The 22,852-nt window shown below is 40.9% G+C and overlaps 1 protein-coding gene across 5 annotated transcripts in view; it reads left to right on the top strand.

Annotated features, from left to right (window-relative positions):
* The first annotated feature begins 213 nt into the window (after window positions 1-213).
* The window catches only part of SIK3 (SIK family kinase 3), a 263,445-nt gene continuing 240,806 nt past the window's right edge, over window positions 214-22,852 (top strand). For all 5 annotated transcript variants that reach the window (XM_040258061.1, XM_040258064.1, XM_040258062.1 and 2 more), the window contains exon 1: window positions 214-486. In XM_040258061.1, coding sequence (XP_040113995.1) covers window positions 214-486 — 273 coding nt within the window. The remainder of the gene's footprint in view (window positions 487-22,852) is intronic.

The following is a 22,852-nucleotide window of genomic DNA, read 5'->3' as shown; positions in this document are numbered from 1 at the left end:
GGTGAGGTCATGGTTGCCATGGCTCCGGGCAGTGACGCGCGTCGGCACGTGACGACAGGTTGCCATGGCTCCCGGCCCCGGCGGCGCGGGCGCTCCGCCTCCTGGAGTGACGTCCGCCGCCCCCCCACCTCTTTTCCCGCCCCCCCCGCCCCCTCTCCCCCCGCCCCCCCCCGCCCGCGCCCCGCGGCCCCGGAGGTTTCACTGCACAACAAGATGGCGGCGGCGGCGGCGAGCGGAGCTGGCGGGGCTGCCGGGGCCGGAGCGGGGGGAGCCGGGCCGGCCGGCCGCCTGCTGCCTCCGCCCGCCCCGGGACCCCCGGCCGCCCCCGCTGCTGTCCCCCCGGCGGCTGGCCCGCCGCGTCCCCCAGCCCCGGCCTCCCGCGGGCCGGTGCCTGCCCGCATCGGCTACTACGAGATCGACCGCACCATCGGCAAGGGCAACTTCGCGGTGGTCAAGCGGGCCACGCACCTCGTCACTAAGGCCAAGGTAGTGGCGCGGCGGGACCGGGCGGCGGCGGGGCTGCGCGGCCCGGGACCGTCCGAGTGTGGCGGGGGAAAGGGAGCCCCGCGACACCAAGGTGGAGGGGTCGGCGCCGCGAGCGGGGCTCGGGAGTGCGTTGGGGACCGGGGAAGCGGGTTGGGGGTTATCGGGCAAGAGTGAGGAGAGGGAGAGCAGGAGGCGGGGGGCACCGGGGGGCCCGGGAGAGGGTAACTGCACAGCAGAGGAGGCGCAGAGCAGCCACTGAGCCCCGGGACCTGGGCAACTAGAGAGCCGGGGATGGGCAGGGGGCTCCCCGGGCTGTGCGGAGGGTCGTAGCAGGGGTGACGAGAAAGAAGACATTTGGAACTCTCCCGGAGCCAGGAGACAGTAAGCTAAGAAGCCTCTGAAACCAGAAATTAGGAAATCCTGCGGGAATGAGGGCAGGGGAATAGGAAATGTGGACCAGGAGGATGGGGGAAAACAAGGGTGAAACTGACACAGGTGGGCTTTTGAGGGGAAGAAGGATGGCTGGGGTCTTGAGGGGGGGTACAAGGTACTGGGAGGTATGAGGGATCTGGTACCTTATGACAGCAGCACCAGTCAGCATTTGGTCGCCCAAGACTGCTAGATGGTGGGAATGAGAGGCTGAGGACAGACAAGATTATTGGAGGAGGCGATGAAAAAAATGGGGAAATAAGGAGGAAAAACATTACTTTGCTTTTCCACAGGAAAGGGGTCAGGGAACAGAGACCCAGGGGTACCCCTGCTTTGTGGTGGCCCTAGATAATCAGGGGTTAAACAATTTGGGAGAACTGGATTGCTGGTTATATTTAGTTGTTGGAGGGTCCAGAACCATACAGTTCACAGAACCCAGGGTGGGTTGTCAGTGGTGAGGAGGGGGCCTGGAGACTGGGGAGGTGTGTGAAGAATCCGGAGGCTCATTGGGCCCTTTGGTTCCCAAGGGATTTGTGGAGCAGTGGTGGTGAAATTGGCAAGGTCAATTAGGAAGCCATATCGTACCCGTTTAAAATTTTGCCTACAAAATTCGTTTTTGGAGGAGATATGGTTAGTTCTTTCCTGTGGCCTTCTTCATTGGGAGTCTTGGCATCGAAGACACCAGGAGGAACTGCTTGGTTTGGATAGGACTCCCAGAACCCATTTATACTTCAGATTTCTTTCTTTGCTCCATCTCTCACTTGAATGAACACTTTCGGTGAAGTCATTCATTATATTTAAAACTGCAATTTGTGTTTCCCTCAGCTCGATGAAGAACCCTTACAGCTGCTGCTGCTTCCTACCAAAGCCACATCAATTCCCCTCACCTCCTCAGCCCAGTCTTTGGTCCTTGTTTTGGCTTGTATGGCAATCTCTTGTTTTCAGAAGGCAGTGACTGATCTCTGCCTTCTCTCCCTCTCACTACCCGAAGTTCCTTTTTCCCTCTTTTCTGTCAGACTCTAAAGGGCCCTTCTTACCAGGGTTGTGGGGTGGGTGGGTGGCTGTGGAAAATTGATTGGTCAGTTTCACTTCCTCTTGGGGGGGCCCCCTTCGGCCTTTTTTTCTTTTTTTTTTTTTCAGTTTTTATCAGAGGGCCTCAAGTCTGCAGGTCTGAGCTGAATGAGATACCAGAGTCCAAGGTTTCCTGACACTACCCTCAGACCCTGACACGGAGTAGGCTGAACTAAGACTTTGGTGCATCCCTGCCCCTCCGAGTGTTTCCTATTGTGTTTACATTTAGCCCAGACAAATTTATGTTTACAAACAGCTCTAATTGTTCCAGCCTCATTCCTTGTTTTGGTATTTCCTTTTCCACACCCTCCCCCTCCCACCTAAGTAATCACTTGGGCTTCTGTGATTATTTTCCTCTGACCTCTGGGGGATGGACTCTGTGAACTTAATTGGCTGCCTGGTTTATGGTATCTATGATTTAAAGAATTCTGTATCCCCCAGCCCTTGGATACACCAAAATAATGATTAAAAAAATCTGGGACAGAGGGTTCAATGTTTTTGTAAATGTAATCGCAAACAGTTGATTCTTGGCTTTATACATAATGGAGACATTTCTATCTTCAGTAGTCAGCAAAGCCAGTGGCTAATTATGGCTGGTCTGCCCGCTTTCTAATTTTCCAGTGTGTGTGTGTGTCTAAGTTTTTCTCTAAGTTGTTGGTATCCTTTAGGACTGCAGCATTTTAAACATCAGCTTGTTTATAAACGGGTGTCACTGTTTATGTTGGTTTTTATCTTTGATCATTTGTGGTCGGCAGTTATGCAATTCCTATGTATGGAAATATTCAAAATCTTGAATGAGGCTGAAATGGCTTGGACAATGAGTTGCATGTGTGACGGGACCACACCAGCACTCATTTGTGTTTCTGTAGCAGTGTGCAATTTCGTAGTTACAGGCACCCTCTCTTTCCCTGCTTAAATTACTCTGCCGACACACGTGAAGCTTAATTCACAAGGAGTTGTCATGTGCTCTGGGTAAATGATGAACATATTTTGGCCTGCTTCTTGCTTATCTGAATCCACTTTGGAAAGGTTTCTCAGATGCTTGCAGCTCAGATGTGTCTAACAACTGTTGACATACGGCGTGATGGCCTATTAAGGCCAGGGTTGGGTTATATAATGGCGAGGAAGGTGCCTGGGTATTGGCAGCTGCAGAAGCTGCTGTTCAGTTACTCAGGTAGAGAGGTTTTTTTCCTGTGCACTGCAGCGTCTGTCTTACTTCTGCAGTCAGGTAACTTGGAACCAAAGAGAGTCACCTATTTTTTTTCCCCTCTTCTGTTTTCAGAATGTATCTTTTTGTTCATTTGTTTGTTTTATCTTTTAGAGGTATGTGATTTTTTTTTTTCTTTCTGTTCCCTGTCAGCCACTGAATGGTCTGGGTTTTTCCTGTAGCCATGTATAACCATCAGACTCAGGTAATTCAGATGATATTTGTGTTGGTTGAAAGAGGTTAGGTAGTAGGTGTTCTCTGAACATTAGAGAAATATTTATGGTCATCTTTTCTTACACACACTACCTTACACAGACTAAGAGGCTAAAGTAAACTTTATGTTTTGACCAAGCTACCATGCTCCGTCCAACAATAAGTGGTAAAGCTGGCCCTTTCCCGAATTTTGTTAACTCTCCAACCTCCTAGATCAGGACCTTGGGATGAATAAAAGAAGTAGAGAACAGGAAATATTTTCCTGTTCTGTTGTGTTGTTGGTGACTTTTGCAGCACGGCATTCATGAGCTCAGACTTAATATTGGCAGCACTGCAGTGCTCACAGCGCCACTGCAGAGCAGTTACCAGGAGAGAATGTGCGTCTGTGACATACTCTGGTCAGCAGCTCACCCTGGCTGTCTTTGTCCCACATTCTTTGAGTTCCCTTTTGTGGAGGAGCCTCGGTTTAAGATCTCTGGTCCTCTTCTTTTGGTAGGACACTATGAAATATTTAGAAGATTTAAAAAAAAAAGACTTTCTACTGTCAGTTGTTTATAGTGGGTTGCCTGTGCCTAATTATACCTTCACTGGCTGGATGAATGGGAACAAAGAGTAGGTATATTTTGTATGCATTAAAAAGAAAGTATCCATGACTATAAAAGCCATTGGTCAGATACTTTAAAACTGTATTTTAATAAATGTACATCACTTGCGTGTTTATTGGTTTGTGGGAAGAACTTGAGCTTTGGATGGGACTGGCTGGGTTTGGATCTTCTGCTAATTAATGGGCTTCCCTGGTGGCTCAGAGGTTAAAGCGTCTGCCTGCAAGGTGGGAAACCCGGGTTCAATCCCTGGGTCAGGAAAATCCCCTGGAGAAGGAAACGGCAACCCCCTCCAGTATTCTTGCCTGGAGAATCCCATGGACGGAGGAGCCTGGTAGGTTACAGTAATTTAACCTGTCTGTGCTTGGATTTCTTCATGTATAAAATGAGATGACAATAGTATCAATACTTTGCTCACAAATTAGGGTGTTATGAAGATTAAATAAAATAATATATGTGAAACTTTGAGAAACAAATGAGCCTGGCACCTAGTAGGCATGTGGTAAGTGTTATCACCGTCTTCATCATCATCATCAGATACTGTTGGAACAAAGATGAGTAACATATAGTTCCCTTTGTTTGCTTTTCACCCCTTTTGGAACAGTTCATGATTGCACGTGTCATTTGTTTTGTGTAGGTAGATGTTATCCTGATGATGTGATTTCAGTGTAAAAAAATAGTTTGCTGTTATTTCAGGTGCCTCTTTGAGAGAGTAGATTTAATTCCTGTGGACTTTGGGCTAATTTCATGAAATTGACATTTAAAACATAATTTCCCATTAAATTTTTCAAACACTTATGAGACTTGTCTAATGAAAACTGTGGCTAATACTGGCTTTTATTTGGTTTGCCTGGAATACTCAGGGTGTTTGTATAGCTACACTTTGTCACATTGGTGACAGAGCAGAGTTTGCAGTGTTTCCTCCAGAGAACTCCTTAAATTTAATGGAGAGTGTGAAGAAATATTCCTACAAGCCTAAGGACACATTTGCACTTGGGTGCAGAGTGTGCTGCTTAGAAGGCCAAGGTCAGGATTCTTAACTTTAGATATTACGCAGAGAAAACATTTTGCCCCATGACCCCATTCCAAATACTGATCAGCTAGGACACATTTGTGTGCCTTGCGGTCCAGCGCACTCATTTCCATGAGAAGAACAACTCAGAGTGGGCTAATAGTATTGTTTTTACTCTAAGGATGATGCTTGTGCTCGTTAGAAGGCTGAAAACAAGATTCATGAGTAAATAGAAAAGAGAATTATGTCAAAAAGAAATTGAAATTAAAGATGAATATTAGTTACGTTGGAGGAGAATAGTTCCATCTCTGGATAATCTAGAAATGACTGTTAAAAGATGACTTACTTCATTCTGATAGAGATTTGTTGAGACATTGTGAAGAGCTAAGAATGATTTGGACTAGTTTCTCCAGAGTCAGAATACCAGCATTCCACTTTCAGCATCAAAGCTGTTTAACATTTTGACTTTGGTGCCAGCTCCCTAGAAAGTCAGAGATCTGGCTCAAGCCAGAGGTGCCCAGACTAGTTATTTTGGTGCCAGAAGTGCTGTTTTCATTTTCTAGGCATCAGTCTGGCTAATGTTTTCTAGTTCCTGGCATAAAAGAGAACAAAATGGATGCTCTGGAAAGAAAAAGATATGCGTTCTTTCTACCAGTGTCTCTGTAAGTCTAAAAAACACCTAAAACCTCTCTGCATAGTAATGGGACTTTTCTGTTATCCATTCATTCATTCAGCAGGTATTTACTGAAAGCAAATTTTGTGCCAGGTTCTACTCTGGCTCTTGAGTACCCCATGAATGAGAGAGAAAAAAGCTGTTGCCTTCTTGGAACTTATTTTCTTATGGGAGGAGACAGATGAGAAGCATGTAAACAAATAACTTTATATAGTGACAAATACTATGAAAAAAATAAATGGGCTAGAGAGTGTCTGGGGCAGGGTGCTGCTTCAGATCGAGTGTCAGGGAAGGCCTTTTCAGGGTGGTGATATTTGAGCTGATTACCTGAATAATGAGAAAGAGCCAGCTTGGGAAGATTAGGAAGAAGGAATGGCACGTGCAGCAGCCTTTGGGTAGAAATGAACTTGGTTTGTCTAAAGTTTAGACCCAAGGTCAGGATGCCTAAGAGCTTAGTCAGTGACAGAAGGGATGGTGAGGAATTGAGATCAGAAGGTTAGATAGGGGCCAGATCATACGGGTCTTACAGGCCATTTTATGGAATTGGGTATAAAATAAGGGATTGACCTCAGGGGATATCAAGGCAGAGCACTGACGTTATCTAACTTATGTCTTAAAAACCTCATTTTGGATATTTTATGGCTTAGGGTAAAACAGCTTCTCCTGATTCATTTCTTCAGATAGGGGACAACTTCTGTTCTTTCACACTATAAGAGAATGTCATACATTTTACATACAAAGTAAACATGATCAGCTAACAAATAGTTGTCGATTTGGGGAGCACTAAAAAAGATCTTTGATGTTCTATTCCAACTCTTTTTTTCAGAGTCTGGAAAGTTGGACTTAACAGAATTTAGAATCTCAGACTTTGCTCAGCCAGTAAAGAATCCACCTGCCATGCAGGAGACACAGGAGATGTGGGTTCAGTCCCTGGTCAGGGAGTTAGGATCCCACATACCTCACAACCAATAAACATAGAAACAGTATTGTAACAAATTCAGTAAAGACTTAACAAATGCTGAAGAAGTAAAAAGAGAGTAAAGAAGCACAGAAAAAGCAATGACCATAAACACAGTCTGCCTTATATAGTTTTCTTTTGCCACTATATCTAGCTCACACCCAGGGAATATGAGTAATTATACTTTTGCTGTGTTGGGTTGGTCTGGTCTGTCTTTGAAGGTACCTTTCTTAGATGGACTCTCTATTTACCAGATCACTACCAGTTTCCAGGGGATGATCCCATCTTATAACTCATGAAGAGAACTAGTCACCAAGATACATACATTGATGATACAGGTGAGGACCAAGAGGGCCATTTATGTAGAGCTGCCCTTACATGGTTCTAATTTCTGATCCGAAAGCGCTGGCCTGTTCTACAGGTGAATGATCTCACCCATCAGGTGAGTCCCTGCCTTTTCCTTTCTAACAGTGAGCAGACTGGTCCCTTCTGGCATAATAGTATAGTCATACCGTCTATGGATAACTGATAACATCCAGAGGATGAAAATTAGAACTCTCATGGACTTTTGTTCCAAGGTAATAAATACTTGTTAAATAAATGGCTTTGGCAGTGTCTTTGAGAAGCCCTCAATGGTTTTGGATGTATTAGCTTGAAAGAGTTTCTTTTGGATCTATTTAGAGTTAAAAATTCCATCAGCTGAGGATAAAACTGTTGGATGAACCGTGGCATAGTTATGTTAGGAACATACTTCTGTTTAGGAGGTATGTGATCCACGGTAGACCAGGAGTCTTTAGCCACACTGGTAAGTATTTCATCTCAGAATTTACTGTCTCAGAGACTTAGCAATCAGATTGCAAATATTCAGCCTCCTTTCCCAGAAACTGAAAAGGAAGGAGACTCAAACCCATTGCCTGTTTAAGCTCCACTGTGTAGGCTGGGCTCACTCAGCTGGATACTTTTGGCCAGTTATCTTAAACTATATTTAGGTTTTGGTTTGGAATTTCTGAGAAATCCTCAAATTTCTGCCTAGTTTCAGCTAGTTTCAGTCTGTACTTACCAGTAGTATGCTTTACTTCTCTTTGCTCCCTCCAGAAAACTTGAATGCAAAATTTTAGGCTACCTTAGCACATTTCTTGAGACTGAATTTTTGGAGAAGATTTTCATTTAATTCATTCCATCCAGCCAGCCAATAAACTTTTGAAAAATTGTTTATCAAAAACTAGGAAGGAATGATATATGGCACAAAATTAAAAAAGTGCAGACTTGTATGTAGCGAAGTTGTCTTCCTGCCACCCCAGTGCCTCATGCACGCAGTTTTGTTAGTTTTGTGTCTAATATTTATTAAGGGCTTCTCTCGATCAGTCCAAACGCTAGGTGCTCTTTGTTTTCTGGCAGTGTTGCCACATGCTCGAAATGTCTAAAAATCATTTTACTTAAAATTTAAAAGAAGAAAATACCTAACTTTTAGGGCTTGTTAGGAGGCACACACACTGTGATAACTGAATGTCACCTCCATGAGGGCAGGCATTTTAAGTTGTTGTTTGCTGCTGTATGTCCAGTGCCTACTATGATGCTGGTAAATATTCATTTAGGGAATAAATGTAAGGATTAAAAAAAAAGAGAGATCTGACTTAATTTTTTTAATACTCTTAATGCATCTTAGAGTTTTATTACTGAAATTTTCTATTTCCAGTTAAGATGTTAAAGGAAAGTAATTTTCTACTTTTTTCTCACAAATCTCTAGGTAAAGAGATTTTACCACCTTTCTGGGCAAGTTATTTTCGGCATATTTCAAACTTTCATTATTAATAAGTTCAGTATAATTTCACTAAATCCTGCAACTTAAGTCCCTTATTTTGAGGGGAAAGTTCTTTCATACCCAGGCTCCCCGTGGGTTGCTGCCTTGAGAAGGTCCCACGGGTGCAGTCAGTGTAGTCAGCCAGCGCCTTGTTTTTCCTCTTCTGCCTTGGAGCTTTTCTTTGCAGACCCACCTGTCTGTCTTCTACTGCTGGCATTTCCTGAAGTAACTTCATACTGTTTGCTGGGGTTCCCACTTGTTCTTTATACTAAGTGATCTGATTAAAGCAACTAGTATTTTTCTGTCCCCGGTCCTTAATTTCAGGGAGTCACTTTTATTGGGCTTTACCTTTAATGAATTAATTCAAGTAGTATATTTTTAAAAAATAAATTATTTATTTTGAATGGAAGGATAATTGCTTCACTACATTGTGTTGGCCTCTGCCATGCATCACCATCGGGCTTCCCTGATAGCTCAGTTGGTAAAGAATCCACCTGCAATGCAGGAGACCCCGGTTCGTTTCCTGGGTTGGGAAGATCCACTGGAGAAGGGATCAGCTACCCACTCTAGTATTCTTGGGTTCCCCTTGTGGCTCAGCTGGTAAAGAATCCGCCTGTAAAGTGGGAGACTTGAGTTCGCTCCCTGGGTTGGGAAGATCCCCTGAAGAAGGGAAAGGCTGCCCACTCCCGTCTTCTGGCCTAGAGAATTCCATGGACTTATACAGTCCATGGGCTCGCAAAGAGCTGGACACGACTGAGCGACTTTCAGAATACATCAACATGAGTCAGCCATTGGTATATATATGTCCCCTCCCTTTTGAACCTCCCTCCCAGCTCCCATCCCTTCCCATCCCTGTGGGTTGTCACAGAGCCCTGGTTTGAGTTCCCTGAGTCATATGGCAAATTCCCATTCATTATCTGTTTTATATATGGGAGTGTATACGCACCTTTGTCCCACCCTCTCCTTCCTCCCCGCTGCCCGTGTCCATAAGACTTTTCTCTATGTCTGCGTCTCCATGGCTGCCCTGCAAATAGGTTCATCCATACAGTCTTCCTAGATTCCATATATATGCATTAATATATGATATTTGTAGTATTTTTTGTGTTATCTGTAGGCAAAAAGTAGCAACTACTGATACTGGAAGACAAGAGGATAAGTGTTATTCTTCTTGGAGTGGGCAAAGTGTTCAGTTAAAGGAACAGTTGAATGCTTGCAGCTCAGACCTGATAGAGGTGGACTACAAGAGGTCTGGAGTGTAAATTGTCTTATTTCAACCCAATTGCTTATTATTACGGGCTCTCTTCTACCACCTTGCTCTATTTTTTTCCCAGTTATAATTGGGGAAACTTATAAAGAAGCAGAAGGAAAAAAATCACCCGTCATCCTGTCACCCACAGGCAATAGTTATTAATTTTTTGCAGTATATAATTAGGATCATACTGATACTCTATTTTATTCCTCCCCCATATCATTATAGGTATTTTCTCATCATTTGAAACTATTTGTAGACATCAATTTTAATGGATGTGTACTTTGCCATTGTATCGTTGTGGTTGTTCAGTCTCTCGGTTGTGTCCAACTCTTGTCGACCTCATGGACTGCAGCACACCAGGCTTCCCTGTCCTTCACCATCTCCTGGAATTTGCTCAAACTCATGTCCATTGAGTTGATGATGTCATCCAACCATCTCATCCTCTGTCGCTCCCTTCTCCTCCTGCTCTCAATCTTTCCCAGCATCAGGGTCTTTTCCAGTGAGTTGGCGCTTTGCATCAGGTGGCCAAAGTATTGGAGCTTCTTCAGATTCAGCATCAGTCCTTCCAGTGAGTCTTCTCTAGTATCACAGTTTGAAAGCATCAGTTCTTCAGTGCTCAGCCTTCTTTGTGGTCCAGTTCCCACATCCGTACATGACTACTGGAAAAACCACAGCTTTGACTAGAAGGACCTTTGTATATGGACCTTTGCCATTGTATGATTGCTGTTATTTTTTGACCTTTTTCATATTTTAAGGTTCTTCCCAGTTTTTCACTGTTAGAAATTTGCTGTGGTGACCATTTTTATGTATGAATCTTTGATGCATTTCTGCTTTTTGCTCAAGATAGATCGTTGGATTTGAAATTATTGGTGAGAGAATATACATGCTTTTAAGACACCTGATACATATATTGGCACATTGCTTTCCAGAAAGGCTGTGCCAGGGTTAGCCCACCAGAAGTTTTTTTTTCTTTATTGTCTCCTCTTCTGGGTTTGTTTTCTTGGAAGGCAGGGCTGTTACTCCCTGCTGCACCTGTAAACCTTGGGTGATAGATGTAGAATCCACTAAAAGAGGGCTGGAGCTACTGCCTGGTTGTTGTTCTGAACCAGACCTGGCTGAGGAAGGAGAAAAGTGTGACTCTAATCTTTTAAGTTGGTTTTTGTGAATCATCATTCTCTCCTGATCTTTCACAAAGAGGTATAAACTTAAATTGGAGGAGCTGTTGAAGGCAAGAAGAAAGGTTGATGAGAAAGAGATTCTGATTACCTGAATCTTTGATTTTTAAATAACTTTTTTGGTAGACCAGAGGGAGAATTTCTGAGATTGATGAAAATTGTAAATTACTCCTCTCTTTTATTTGTTAATGGTAAAAAGGTGATAAAGGAAATAATTATGTGAATAAATGTGGTGATGCACCAGTCTTATTATGTCTGAATTTGTTGTACTTACTGTACTTTGTGTGTTATTTAAGAGGTTTTCAATGGTAATTGGGCCATATGGACTGTTGTTCTTATAGTGTTTGGGTGTACCCACTGCTGTATTTTGGGCATCTGACAATATGCCCTTTTATTTCCAGTAGAAGGCCTTTAATACAATAAGTTTGGGTTATGATTTTCTTAATTAGGGGAAAGAAATGAATGAAGCAGGGAAGTCAGAAATAATGATACATATATACTTTTAATATTTTATTTTAATTTAAAATATAAATATGCATTAATCCACTAGTCTTTTTAAAAAAGTGTTCATTATGGAAAATTTCAAATGTAAGCAAAAGTAAAAAGAATCATATGATGAACCCCTCATTAACCTACCACCCACTAAAAGCAGTTAATCACCTCACGGTCAGTCTTTCGCACATATTACTTCCAGCCTCTCTTTTCTCCCTAGTTTATTTTGAAGCAATTCCCAGAATCTTATTTCGTCTGTAAATGTTTTGGCATGTATCTCTAAATAGAAGAGGATTCTTTTTCAAAAAAAACATAACCCAGTACTATTATCCTACCTAAAACAATTAACAATAATTCCCTGATGTCATTAAGTATCAAATTAGTGTTAAAATTTCTCTGATTGTCATATATATACAATATATATACACATACATTTAGTTTTTTTTCTTTGTTAATGACTTGTTTATTTGAATCAGGGTCTAAATAAAGTCCATACTTTATAATTGATTGATGTCCCTTAAGTTTTATATTTTTTAAAATAATTATTTATTTTACTTTATAGATTTCCCCACTTTTTTTTTGCAGTTTGTCTAAGAAACGTGTTTGCTAATCTTCTGCTATAAGCCTTTCTCTGTATATTGATATCTTGATTAGAGTTCTGCCATCTTATTTGTGTTAAACATACCCATAGTTCATCATTTATGATTTCCAGTTTTGTTTTGCTTTTTAAAAGCAGAGTAGCAATTTAAAGGCATTTTGTGAAGCATTTTGAACATAGACTCTTTCTTGAGTTTTTGATTCTCTCTCCCTCTTGTCCCCATCTTTTACGCTTGTTGCATTAAAAAAAAAACAAGGTAATGCTCAAAATCCTTCAAGCTAGGCTTTGACAGTACGTGAACTGAGAACTTCCGGATGTACAAGCTGGATTTAGAAAGGGCAGAGGAACCAGAGATCAAATTGCCAAGATCTGTTGGCTCATAGAAAAGGCAAGAGAGTTCCAGAAAAACATCTGCTTCTACTTCATTGACTACGCTAAAGCCTATGACTGTGTGGATCACAACAAACTGGAAAATTCTTAAAGAGCCATGGGAATACCAGAGCACCTTACCTGCCTCTTGAGAAACCTGTATGCAGCTCAAGAAGCAACAACCAGACATGGAACAATGGACTGGTTCAAAATTGGGAAAGGAGTACATCAAGGCTGTGTATCTTCTATTTAACTTCTGTGTGGAGTACATAGTGCGAATTGCTGGGCTGGATGAATCACAAGCTGGAATCAAGATTGCCAGGAGAAATGTCAGCAACTTCAGATATGCAGATGACACCACTCTAATGACAGAAAGTGAAAAGGAACTAAAGAGCCTCTTGATGAATGTGAAAGAGGAGAATGAAAAAGCTGGCTTAAAACTCAACATTCAAAAAACAAAGATCATGGCATCGGGTCCTATCACTTCATGACTAAGAAACAGGGAAACAATGGAAAAAGTGAGAGACTTTATTTTCTTAAGCTCCAAAATCTCTGCAGATGGTGACTGCAGCCGTGAAATTAAAAGATGCTTTCTCCTTGGAAGAAAAGCTATGACAAACCTAGACAGTGTATTAAAAAGCAGAGACGTCACTTTGCTGATAAGGGACCAGGTAGTCAAAGCTATGGTTTTTCCAGTAGTCATGTACAGATGTGAGAGTTGAACCATAAAGAAGGCTGAGTGTTGAAGAATTGGTGCTTTTGAACTGTGGTGCTGGAGAAGACTCGTGAGAGTTGCTTGGACAGCAAGGAGATCAAACCAGTCAATCCTAAAGGGATTCAGCCCTGAATATTCATTGAAAGGATTGATGCTTAAGCTCTAGTACTTTGGCCATCTGATGTAAAGAGCTGATTTATTGGAAAAGACCGTGATGCTGGGGAAGATTGAGAACAGAAGGAAGCGACAGAGGATGAGATGGTTGGATGGCATCATCGACTTAATGGAGTTTGAGCAAACTCCGGGAGACAGTGAAGGACAGGGAAGCCTGCTGTGTTGCAGTCTATGGAGTTGCAAAGAGTTGGACATGACTTAGCAACTGAACATCCATGCATCCACATGTAATGTGACTTTACCAAGTCATTTTAAACATTCAGCCTAATTTTCAAAGAAGCATGTCTTTTTTTCTCCTGGGTTTCTCATCAGTTTATATAGCTAATTAAATTGCATAGCTGTAATAACAAGAGCAATTGGATAAATAGATTTGGGAAAAAAACAATTAATTCTTGGTAAGCATGCAACTTAATGGATGGGACCAGGAAAAATATCCAGGATTAGAATGAGTGGCTATTAATTTGAGGCTGGTTTGCATTGCTGGGGCTTGTTATTTTACAGAAGGAAGGGGAAGCATCAGTTATTTTTTTCAGGTTGGTTGAGAGATGGTGGTGGGTTAAGAGAGCGTCTATACAAATTTTATAATTATAAATGAGCCAAATTGTTAGAAATCTGAGAACAAGATATTTTATAGAATCTTTTATTTATAGTGTCTTCTCCAGCATGGTATTTTTGTCCACTTGTGTTAAGAGTTTGCATAAACTGGACTGAATTTGACTATGGGCCAACGATGTTAAAAATTTGGTGAGGAAACAGCCAAAACTTTGTCGTTTGAAAGCTTTGTATCTGTTCGCTGCCAGTGTAGTGTTCCATGGAACAAGCTGACATTTTCATGTAGTCAGTTGTTTTCTGTTCCTGGCGAGAGAAATCTTGGTTCATGTACCAGGGGAACAAGATTGTTATTGTGGAAGGCAGGCTCAGAGCTGTTTCTTGTTAGGGTTAGTTGGGCACCTGCAGGATTTCTTCTTGCTTTCTGCTTCCTGCCTCCTGTTGTCCTTTCCTTCTGTCAGAATGTTCTAATGTTGCATAAGCAATGTTCTGACAATAGATGATTTTTTTTTGGTAGCTCATTTTTCTTTTTTTAAACCCTTGAAATAATGTTTTTAGTGATGGTATGTTCTTGGCTTACTTTCCATTTCTACATCAACAGTGATATTGTTATTTTTGTCAAATGGGGCAGTTGTATTCCAGCAATGATCTTTGTGTCCAAGTCAGCTGCAGAGAGACCCTGTTCATTATACCTAAATATCTTATATGTGTATAGTAATTCGGGGAGGTAATTCAATTTTCAGATGATACTTTCGGATCTCTGTATAGGATTTTACAGCCCCTCTGCCCGCCCCCCGCCCCTGAATAAAACTTGTTTAAAGCATTGTTACTCACTAACCTCTTTGACATATGCAGAAGAGTGGCTGGTGATTTCAGCCTCTCGTCCCTCTTCTGATCTCATTTTCCTTCTTCCTTTTCAGCCAGCAGCTGCATCCCGTGCCCTGCTCTAATTGAGCTCCTAGTAAAAGGGGCACTGTTACACTGAGTCACAACCTCTTCTATCAGTGGCTGTTAGATTTTTTTAGGCCAAGAAACCATTTTGGAGTCACATTAAAATTTGAAAACAAAACAAAAAAAATAAATAAAATTTGAAAACAACATTTCAGTTGTGTTACCTAACGTTCTCTTCCTTTCGTTATGCTAGTAGCAGTGTTTTCTGCTTTTCCGGCTCTTTGGGGAACCTTTTTGGCCAGTCAGTTGCAGTAAGGAAGCTGTCCATTGCTGCGGGAGTCAGTCCACGTGTTTCCAGTTTCAGGTTTCACTAGCCTGGCAGTTTTCTTTGGGCACATCACTTAACCTCATGGGGCTTCCACTTTCTTTTTAACGTATCTATGTTTTCTGTGGCTTTATTGAGATATAATTCACATGCTGTACAGTTCACTCAGTTCATTGCTTTTAGCCTATTCACAAAGTTGTGTACCCATCATCACAAGCCATTTTAGAACATGTTCATTCCCCTTAGAAGAAGCCACCCATTAGTAGTCACTGTTCATGTCTTCCACCTCTCTCCTCGTGCTCTAATCAATCACTAATCAGTTTCTATAGATTTTCCCATTCTGGACATGTCATATATATAGAATCTTATCACATATGGCCTTTTGTGTCTAGCTGCTTTCATATAACATGTCTTCAAGTTTCATCTATGTTGTAGCATATGTCAGAATTTCCTTCCTTTTTATGGCTGAATGATATTCCATTGTACAAAATATATTGCATTCTGTACATCCATGAATTGATGACATTTGCATTTTTCCACTTTTTGACTAATATGAACAGTGCTGTTATGAACATCTGTGTACAAATTTTTGTGTGGACATATGTTTTCATTTCTCTTGGACATATACTTTGGGCATATATGCCCAAGAAGTGGAATTTCTGCATCATAAACATTCCATGTTTATCTTTTTGAGGAATTGCCAAACTGTTTTCTAAAATGGGTGCACCATTTTGCATTCCTAGTAGGAGTGTATGAAGCTTCCAGTTTTTCCACATGCACACTGAAACTTGTTATTTTCTTTCCTTTTGATCTAATCATCCACTGTGAAGTGGTTGCTCCTTGTGGTTTTTGATTTGCATTTCTCTTGTGACTCCTACTAGTGTCGCTCATCTTTTCATGTGCTGAGTGACCATTTGTAGGTCTTTGAAGGGTCTGTTTAGATTCCTTGCCCATCTTTTAGTTGGGTTATTTGTCTTTTTATTGTTGAGTTGTAAGACGTCTATATGTTCTGGATACAAGTCCTTTATCAGATATATGACATGCAGATATACTTTCCCATCTTGTAGGTTGTCTTTTCACTTTCCGGATGGTTTTGTTTGCAGTACAAAAGTTTAAAATTTTGATGTTCTTGTTTCTTTATTTGTAAAGTTATTCTAACTCTGAAATTGTGTGTTCTATTATGAATGTGTTTGTGTTCATTCTGAACCATTTTCTCACTTTGGTATGGTACTCTCTTTTTTCTTTTTCCGGTTTCAGGGCATGTGGGATCTTAGTTCCCTGATGAGGGATAGCCATGCCCCCTGCAGTGGACACACAGAGTCTTACCCACTGGGCCACCAGGGAAGTCCCAGCCCCGGAGTCTCTTAAAAAAAATCTTTGTATCTCTCTGATATACGTGTCTTATGAAATAATCGGACTCTACCCAAAATGTATAATGTCCAAAGTGAACATTCCTTCTCTCTAGAGAGAACATTGTTCACATTTATAACCAGATTTTTTCTATTCATATATTAGAATTTTATGTTTTTCATTGAAAAGGGATCATGCCACATACTCTGCTGTTTATTTTTAATTTTTACTTAGTGTTACAGTTTTATTGAGATTTAATGGACATGCATTGCTGTGTAAATTTAAGGTAAATAGCATAATTGATTTACATACCTAGTGAAATGATTACCACAATGAGTTTAGTGAACATCCATCATCTCATATAGATTTAAAAAGTTAAAGAAAAATGAAGTTAAAGAAATGGAAAATTTTTTTTCCTTGTGAAATCCTTTCTCATAGGATATTGTTGTTCAGTCGTAAATTGTGTCCAACACTTTGTGACCCCATGAACTGCAGCACGCTAGGCTTCCTTGTCCTTTACTATCTCCCAGAGTTCGCTTAAACTCATGTCCATTGAGTCAGTGATGCCATCCAACCATCTCATTGTCTGCTGCCCACTTCTCTTCCCACTCTCAGATTTCCCCAGCATCAGGGTCTTTTCCAATGAGTAAGCTTTTCACATCAGGTGGCCAAAGTGTTAGAGCTTCAGCTTCAGCACCAGTCCTTCCAGTGAATTTTCAGGGTTGATTTCTTTTAGAATTGACTGGTTTGATCTCCTTGCTGTCCAAGGGGCTCTCAAGAGTGTTCTCCAACACCACAGTTCAAAAGCATCAATTCTTCAGTGCTCAGCCTTCTTGATAGTCCCACTCTCGAATCCATATATGACTACTGGAGAAACTGTAGCATTGACTATACTGACCTTTGTTGGCAAAGTGATGTCTCTGCTTTTTTTTGTCATAGCTATCCTTCCAAATATCCATTGGATCATAGAAAAAGCAGAGTTCCAGAAAAACATCTATTTCTGCTTTATTGATTACGCCAAAGCCTTTGTAGATCACAACAAACTGTGGAAAATTCTTAAAGAGATGGGAATACCAGACCACCCTACCTGCCTCCTGAGAAATCTGTATGCAGGTCAAGAAGCAACAGTTAGAACTGGATATGGAACAACAGACTGGTTCCAAATTGAGAAAGGAGTACGTCAAGGCTGTATATTGTCACCCTGCTTATTTAACTTATATGAAGAGTACATCATTCAAAATGCTGCGCTGAATGAAGCACAAGCTGGAATCAAGATTTCCGGGAGAAATATCAATAACCTCAGATATGCAGATGACACCACCCTTATGGCAGAAAGTGATGAGGAACTGAAGAGCCTCTTGATGAAAGTGAAAGAGAAGAGTGAAAAAGCTGGCTTAAAACTCAACATTCAAAAAGCTAAGATCATGTCATCCCGTCCCATCACTCCATGGCAAATAGATGGAGAAACAGTGGAAACAGTGAGAGACTTTATTTTCTTGGGCTCCAAAATCACTGCAGATGGTGACTGCAGCCACGAAATTAAAAGGCACTTGCTCCTTGGAAGAAAAGCTATGACCAACCTAGATAGCATATTAAAAAGCAGAGACATTACTGTGCCGGCAAAGGTTTGTCTAGTCAAAGCTATTGGTTTTCCAGTATTCATGTATGGACGTGAGAGTTGGACTATAAAGAAAGCTGAGCACCAAAGAATTGATGCTTTTGAACTGTTGGTTCTAGAGAAGACTCTTGAGAGTCCCTTGTACTGCGAGGAAATCAAACCAGTCCATCCTAAAGGAAATCAGTCCTGAATATTCATTGGAAGGACTGATGCTGAAGCTGACGCTCCAGTACTTTGGCCACCTAATGTGAAGAACTGACTCATTTGAAAAGACCCTGATGCTGGGAAAGATTGAAGGCAGGAGGAGAAGGGGACTACAGAGGATGAGATGGTTGGATGGCATCACCAACTCGATGGACATGGGTTTGAGTAAGCTCTGGGAGTTGGTGACGGACAGGGAAGAATGGTGTGCTGCAGTCCATGGGGTCTCAAAGAGTCAGACATGACTGACTGAACTGATTCTTCCAAGGAGCAAGTGCCTTTTAATTTTGTGGCTGCAGTCACTGTCTGCAGTGATTTTGGAGCCCAAGAAAATGAAATCTGACACTGTTTCCACATTTTCCCCGTCTATTTGCCATGAAATGATAGGACTGGATACCATGATCTTCATTTTTTAAATGTTGAGTTTTAAGCCAACTTTTTCAGTCTCGTCTTTTGCCTTCATCTAGTTGCTCTTCAATTTCTACCATTAGAGTGGTGTCATCTGCATATCTGAGGTGGTTAAAATTTCTCCTGGCAATCTTGATTCCAGCTTGTGATTCATCCAGCCCAGCATTTTGCACAATGTGCTCTGCATAGAAGTTAAATATGCAGGGTGACAGTAGACAGCCTTGATGTACTGCTTTCCCAGTTTTGAACCAGTCCATTGTTCCATGTCCATTTCTAACTGTTGCTTCTTGTCCTTCATACAGGTTCTCAGGAGGCAGATAAGGTGGTCTGGTATGCAGTTTGCTGTGATCCACACAGTCAAAGGCTTTAGGATAGTCAGTGAAGCAGAAGTAGATGTTTTTTTGAAATTCCCTTGGTTTTTCTATGATCCAGCATATGTTGGCAATTTGATCTCTGGTTTCTCTGCCTTTTCTAAATCAGCTTGTACATCTGAAAGTTCTTGGTTCATTTACCGGTAATGCTTAGCTTGAAGGACTTTGAGCATTACTTTGCTAGCATGTGAAAGGAGTGCAATTGTAAGGTAGTCTGAGCATTCTTTGGCATTGCCTTTCTTTGGAATTGAAATGAAAACTGACCTTTTCCAGTCCTGTGGCCACTGCTTAGTTTTCCAAATTTGCTGTTATAATGAGTGCAGCACTTTAACAGCATTGTCTTTTAGGATTTAAAATAGCTCAGCTGGAATTCCATCACCTCCACTGGATTTGTTTGTAGTAATGCTTCCTACTGGTTCCAAATAGGAAAAGGAGTACGTCAAGGCTGTATATTGTCACCCTGCTTATTTAACTTATATGAGGAGTACATCATGAGAAATGCTGTACTGGAAGAAACACAAGCTGGAATCAAGATTGCCAGGAGAAATATCAATAACCTCAGATATGCAGATGACACCACCCTTATGGCAGAAAGTGAAGAGGAGCTAAAAAGCCTCTTGATGAAAGTGAAAGAGGAGAGTGAAAAAGTTGGCTTTAAGCTCAACATTCAGAAAACTAAGATCATGGCATCTGGTCCCATCACTTCATGGGAAATAGATGGGGAAACTGTAGAAACAGTGTCAGACTTTATTTTTTTGGGCTCCAAAATCACTGCAGATGGTGACTGCAACCATGAAATTAGAAGATGCTTACTCCTTGGAAGAAAAGTTATGACCAACCTAGATAGTATATTCAAGAGCAGAGACATTGCTTTGCCGACTAAGGTCCGTCTAGTCAAGACTATGGTTTTTCCTGTGGTCATGTATGGATGTGAGAGTTGGACTGTGAAGAAGGCTGAGCGCTGAAGAATTGATGCGTTTGAACTGTGGTGTTGGAGAAGACTCTTGAGGGTCCCTTGGACTGCAAAGAGATCCAACCAGTCCATTCTGAAGGAGATCAACCCTGGGATTTCTTTGGAAGGAATGATGCTAAAGCTGAAGCTCCAGTACTTTGGCCACCTCATGCGAAGAGTTGACTCATTGGAAAAGACTCTGAAGCTGGGAGAGATTGGGGGCAGGAGGAGAAGGGGATGACAGAGGATGAGATGGCTGGATGGCATCATGGACTCAATGGACGTGAGTCTGAGTGAACTCCGTGAGATGGTGATGGACAGGGAGGCCTGGCGTGCTGAGATTCATGGGGTTGCAAAGAGTCGGACACGACTGAGCGACTGAACTGAACTGAACTGAACTGAACTGAATGCTTCCTAAGGCTCACTTAAGATATACTCTCTTAATAGCTTTCATATGTAACGTATAGCAGTGTTAGTTATATTTATCATGTTATACATTACATCCATAGTACTTACTTATCTTGTACTTGGAAGTTTCTAGCTTTTGACTTCCTTCATCCAGTTCCTCCTCTCCCTACCCCTACCTCTGCTAATCACAAGTCTGATGTCTTTTTCTGCGAGTTTGTTTTTGAGGTATTAATATAATTGACCTACAATACCATGTTAATTCTTGTTACACAGCATAGTCACTCATTATTACTATACGTATCAAAATGATCACCATAAGTGTAGGTAAGATCTGTCACTATACAGAAGGTATTACATAATTATTGACAGACAGTATTTCCCACACTGTACGTTACATACTCTTGACTCATTTATTTTGCATCAGGAAGCTTGTACCTCTTGATCTCCTTCACCTATTTGTCTTCTTGCCTTACTCCTTTACCTCTCTGGCAACCACCTATTTGTTCTCTGTATCTATGAGTCTGTTTCTGTTTTGTTATATTTATTTGTTTTAGGTTTTAGATTCCATACAAAAGTGAAATCATATAGTACTTATCTTTCTCTGTCTTATTTCACTTGGCGTAATACCTTCTGGTCTATCCATGTTGTAAACAGCAGTATTTCCTTCTTTCCTTTAGCTGAATAATAATATTCCTGTGTGTATATATATATATATATATATATATATGTACTGTGTCTTTTTCCATTCATCTGTTGATGGGCACTTTGGTTGCTTCTATATCTTGGTTGTTGTAAATAATGCTGCAGTGAACAGAAAGGTGCCTATATCTTTTCTAACTAGTGGTTTTGTTTTCTTTGGTTAAATAAGTACCCAGAAGTGGAGTTGCCGGATCATATGGTAGAGTTCTCTCTTAATTTTTTTGAGAAATCTCCATACTATTTTTCATAGTGACTGTATCATTTATGTCCCCATAAACAGTTAATGAGGATTCCCTTTTCTTCCCATCCCCATCAGCACTTGTTATTAGTATTTTTTGTCTTTTTGTTGTGCCATTTTGGCAGGTATGAAGTGAAATCTCACTGAGATTTTGTTTTTCATTTCCGTGATGGTAAGTGACATTGAGCGTCTTTTCATGTACCTGTTGGCCATCTGTATGTCTTCTTTGGAAAAATTTCTATTCAGATCCTCTGCCCATTTTTAAATTGAGTTGTTTTTTTTCTGTTGCATTGTATGAGTTTTTGTATATTTTGGATATTAACCCCTTATCGAGTATGTCGTTTGCCTGAAAAGACATATTCAAAAAATATTGCTGGGACTGATGTCAGAGTATGTACTGCCTATGTTTTCTTACCTTGGATTTTTTTGTCTTTTACATTGCAGTGTAGTTCATTTACATGTAGTGTTGGTTTCAGGTATATAGCAGAGTGATTTAGTAATATATGTATATATTCTTTTTCAGATTCTTTTCCATTATAGGTTATTACAAACTACTGACTGTAGTTCCCTGTGCTGTACAGCATGTCTTTGTTATTTTATATATAGTGGTTTTGCTACTCACTTTTTAAGTTAATATCTCCCGCATCTTGTCATGTCAGTGCATTTTGTCCTAGACACAATCTTTTTTAATGGCTGCAGAGTGTTCCATTTTATGGATGTATTATAATTTATTTAAGTAGTATCCTATTGATAGGTTTAGGGTTGTTTCCAGGTTTTTTTTTAATATAAATTATATGTCACTTAACAGTTTCTGCACATTTATAGTTGTGCACGTGTACTAGTGTTTCTTTTCTATTCCATTTGTTTGCATTATTTATTTTCCAGAAGACTCATATCTCAGATTTAGTTTAGTTTTTAAAAATCAAGAGTTTTATACTAGAGTAAACTTCCCAAAAGTTGTGTGTTCTTTTCCATTATGATATATACAATGTTAGAAACTAAGTTCTTCATTTTCTTAGTAATTTAATAGAATAAGTCACTAGAGGTGGAGTGCCCGAGTCAAAGTATGAGTGCTTAAAATTTTACTAGTGTTGCCAAATTGCCCTCCAAGAAAGGCCAAGCTAATTCACTCAATGGAGAGTATGTAGGAGGTGCTTCTTCTATCCTCTTTAAACCCTGGCAACCAGCCATTTTTTAGGGAGTCAGTCTAACAGGTAAGAAAATGTGATCTTAGTTTGTAAGAGTTATTTATTATTACTAAATTTGACTATCATTTGTCTATTTGCTATTCATATTTTTTCTTGGAATTATTTGTATCCTTTGGTTAGTTTTCTGTTGGGCTTTTTGGCTTTTTCTCACTAATGTGCATAGCTGGGCTTCCCTGGTGATCCAGTGGCTAAGACTCTGAGCTCTCAAGGTAGAGAGTTCTCCCATGTTTGATCCCTGGTCAGGGAACTAGATCCCATGTGCTGCAACTAAGACCTGCAGCAGCCAAATAAATAAATGAAAATAAATATCTAAAGAAAATGTGCATAACTTTTTGAATATTAGGGAAATTAGTTACCTATAAGACTCTGATGCTGGGAAAGATTGAAGGCAGGAGGAGGAGGGGACA

The sequence above is a fragment of the Oryx dammah genome, unplaced genomic scaffold (genome assembly GCF_014754425.2).
Source record: "Oryx dammah isolate SB20612 unplaced genomic scaffold, SCBI_Odam_1.1 HiC_scaffold_17, whole genome shotgun sequence".
In the NCBI taxonomy this organism is placed as follows: Eukaryota; Metazoa; Chordata; class Mammalia; order Artiodactyla; family Bovidae; genus Oryx; species Oryx dammah.
The sequence above is the reverse complement of the archived record's forward strand: the minus strand, read 5'-3'. Positions and strand labels throughout refer to the sequence as shown.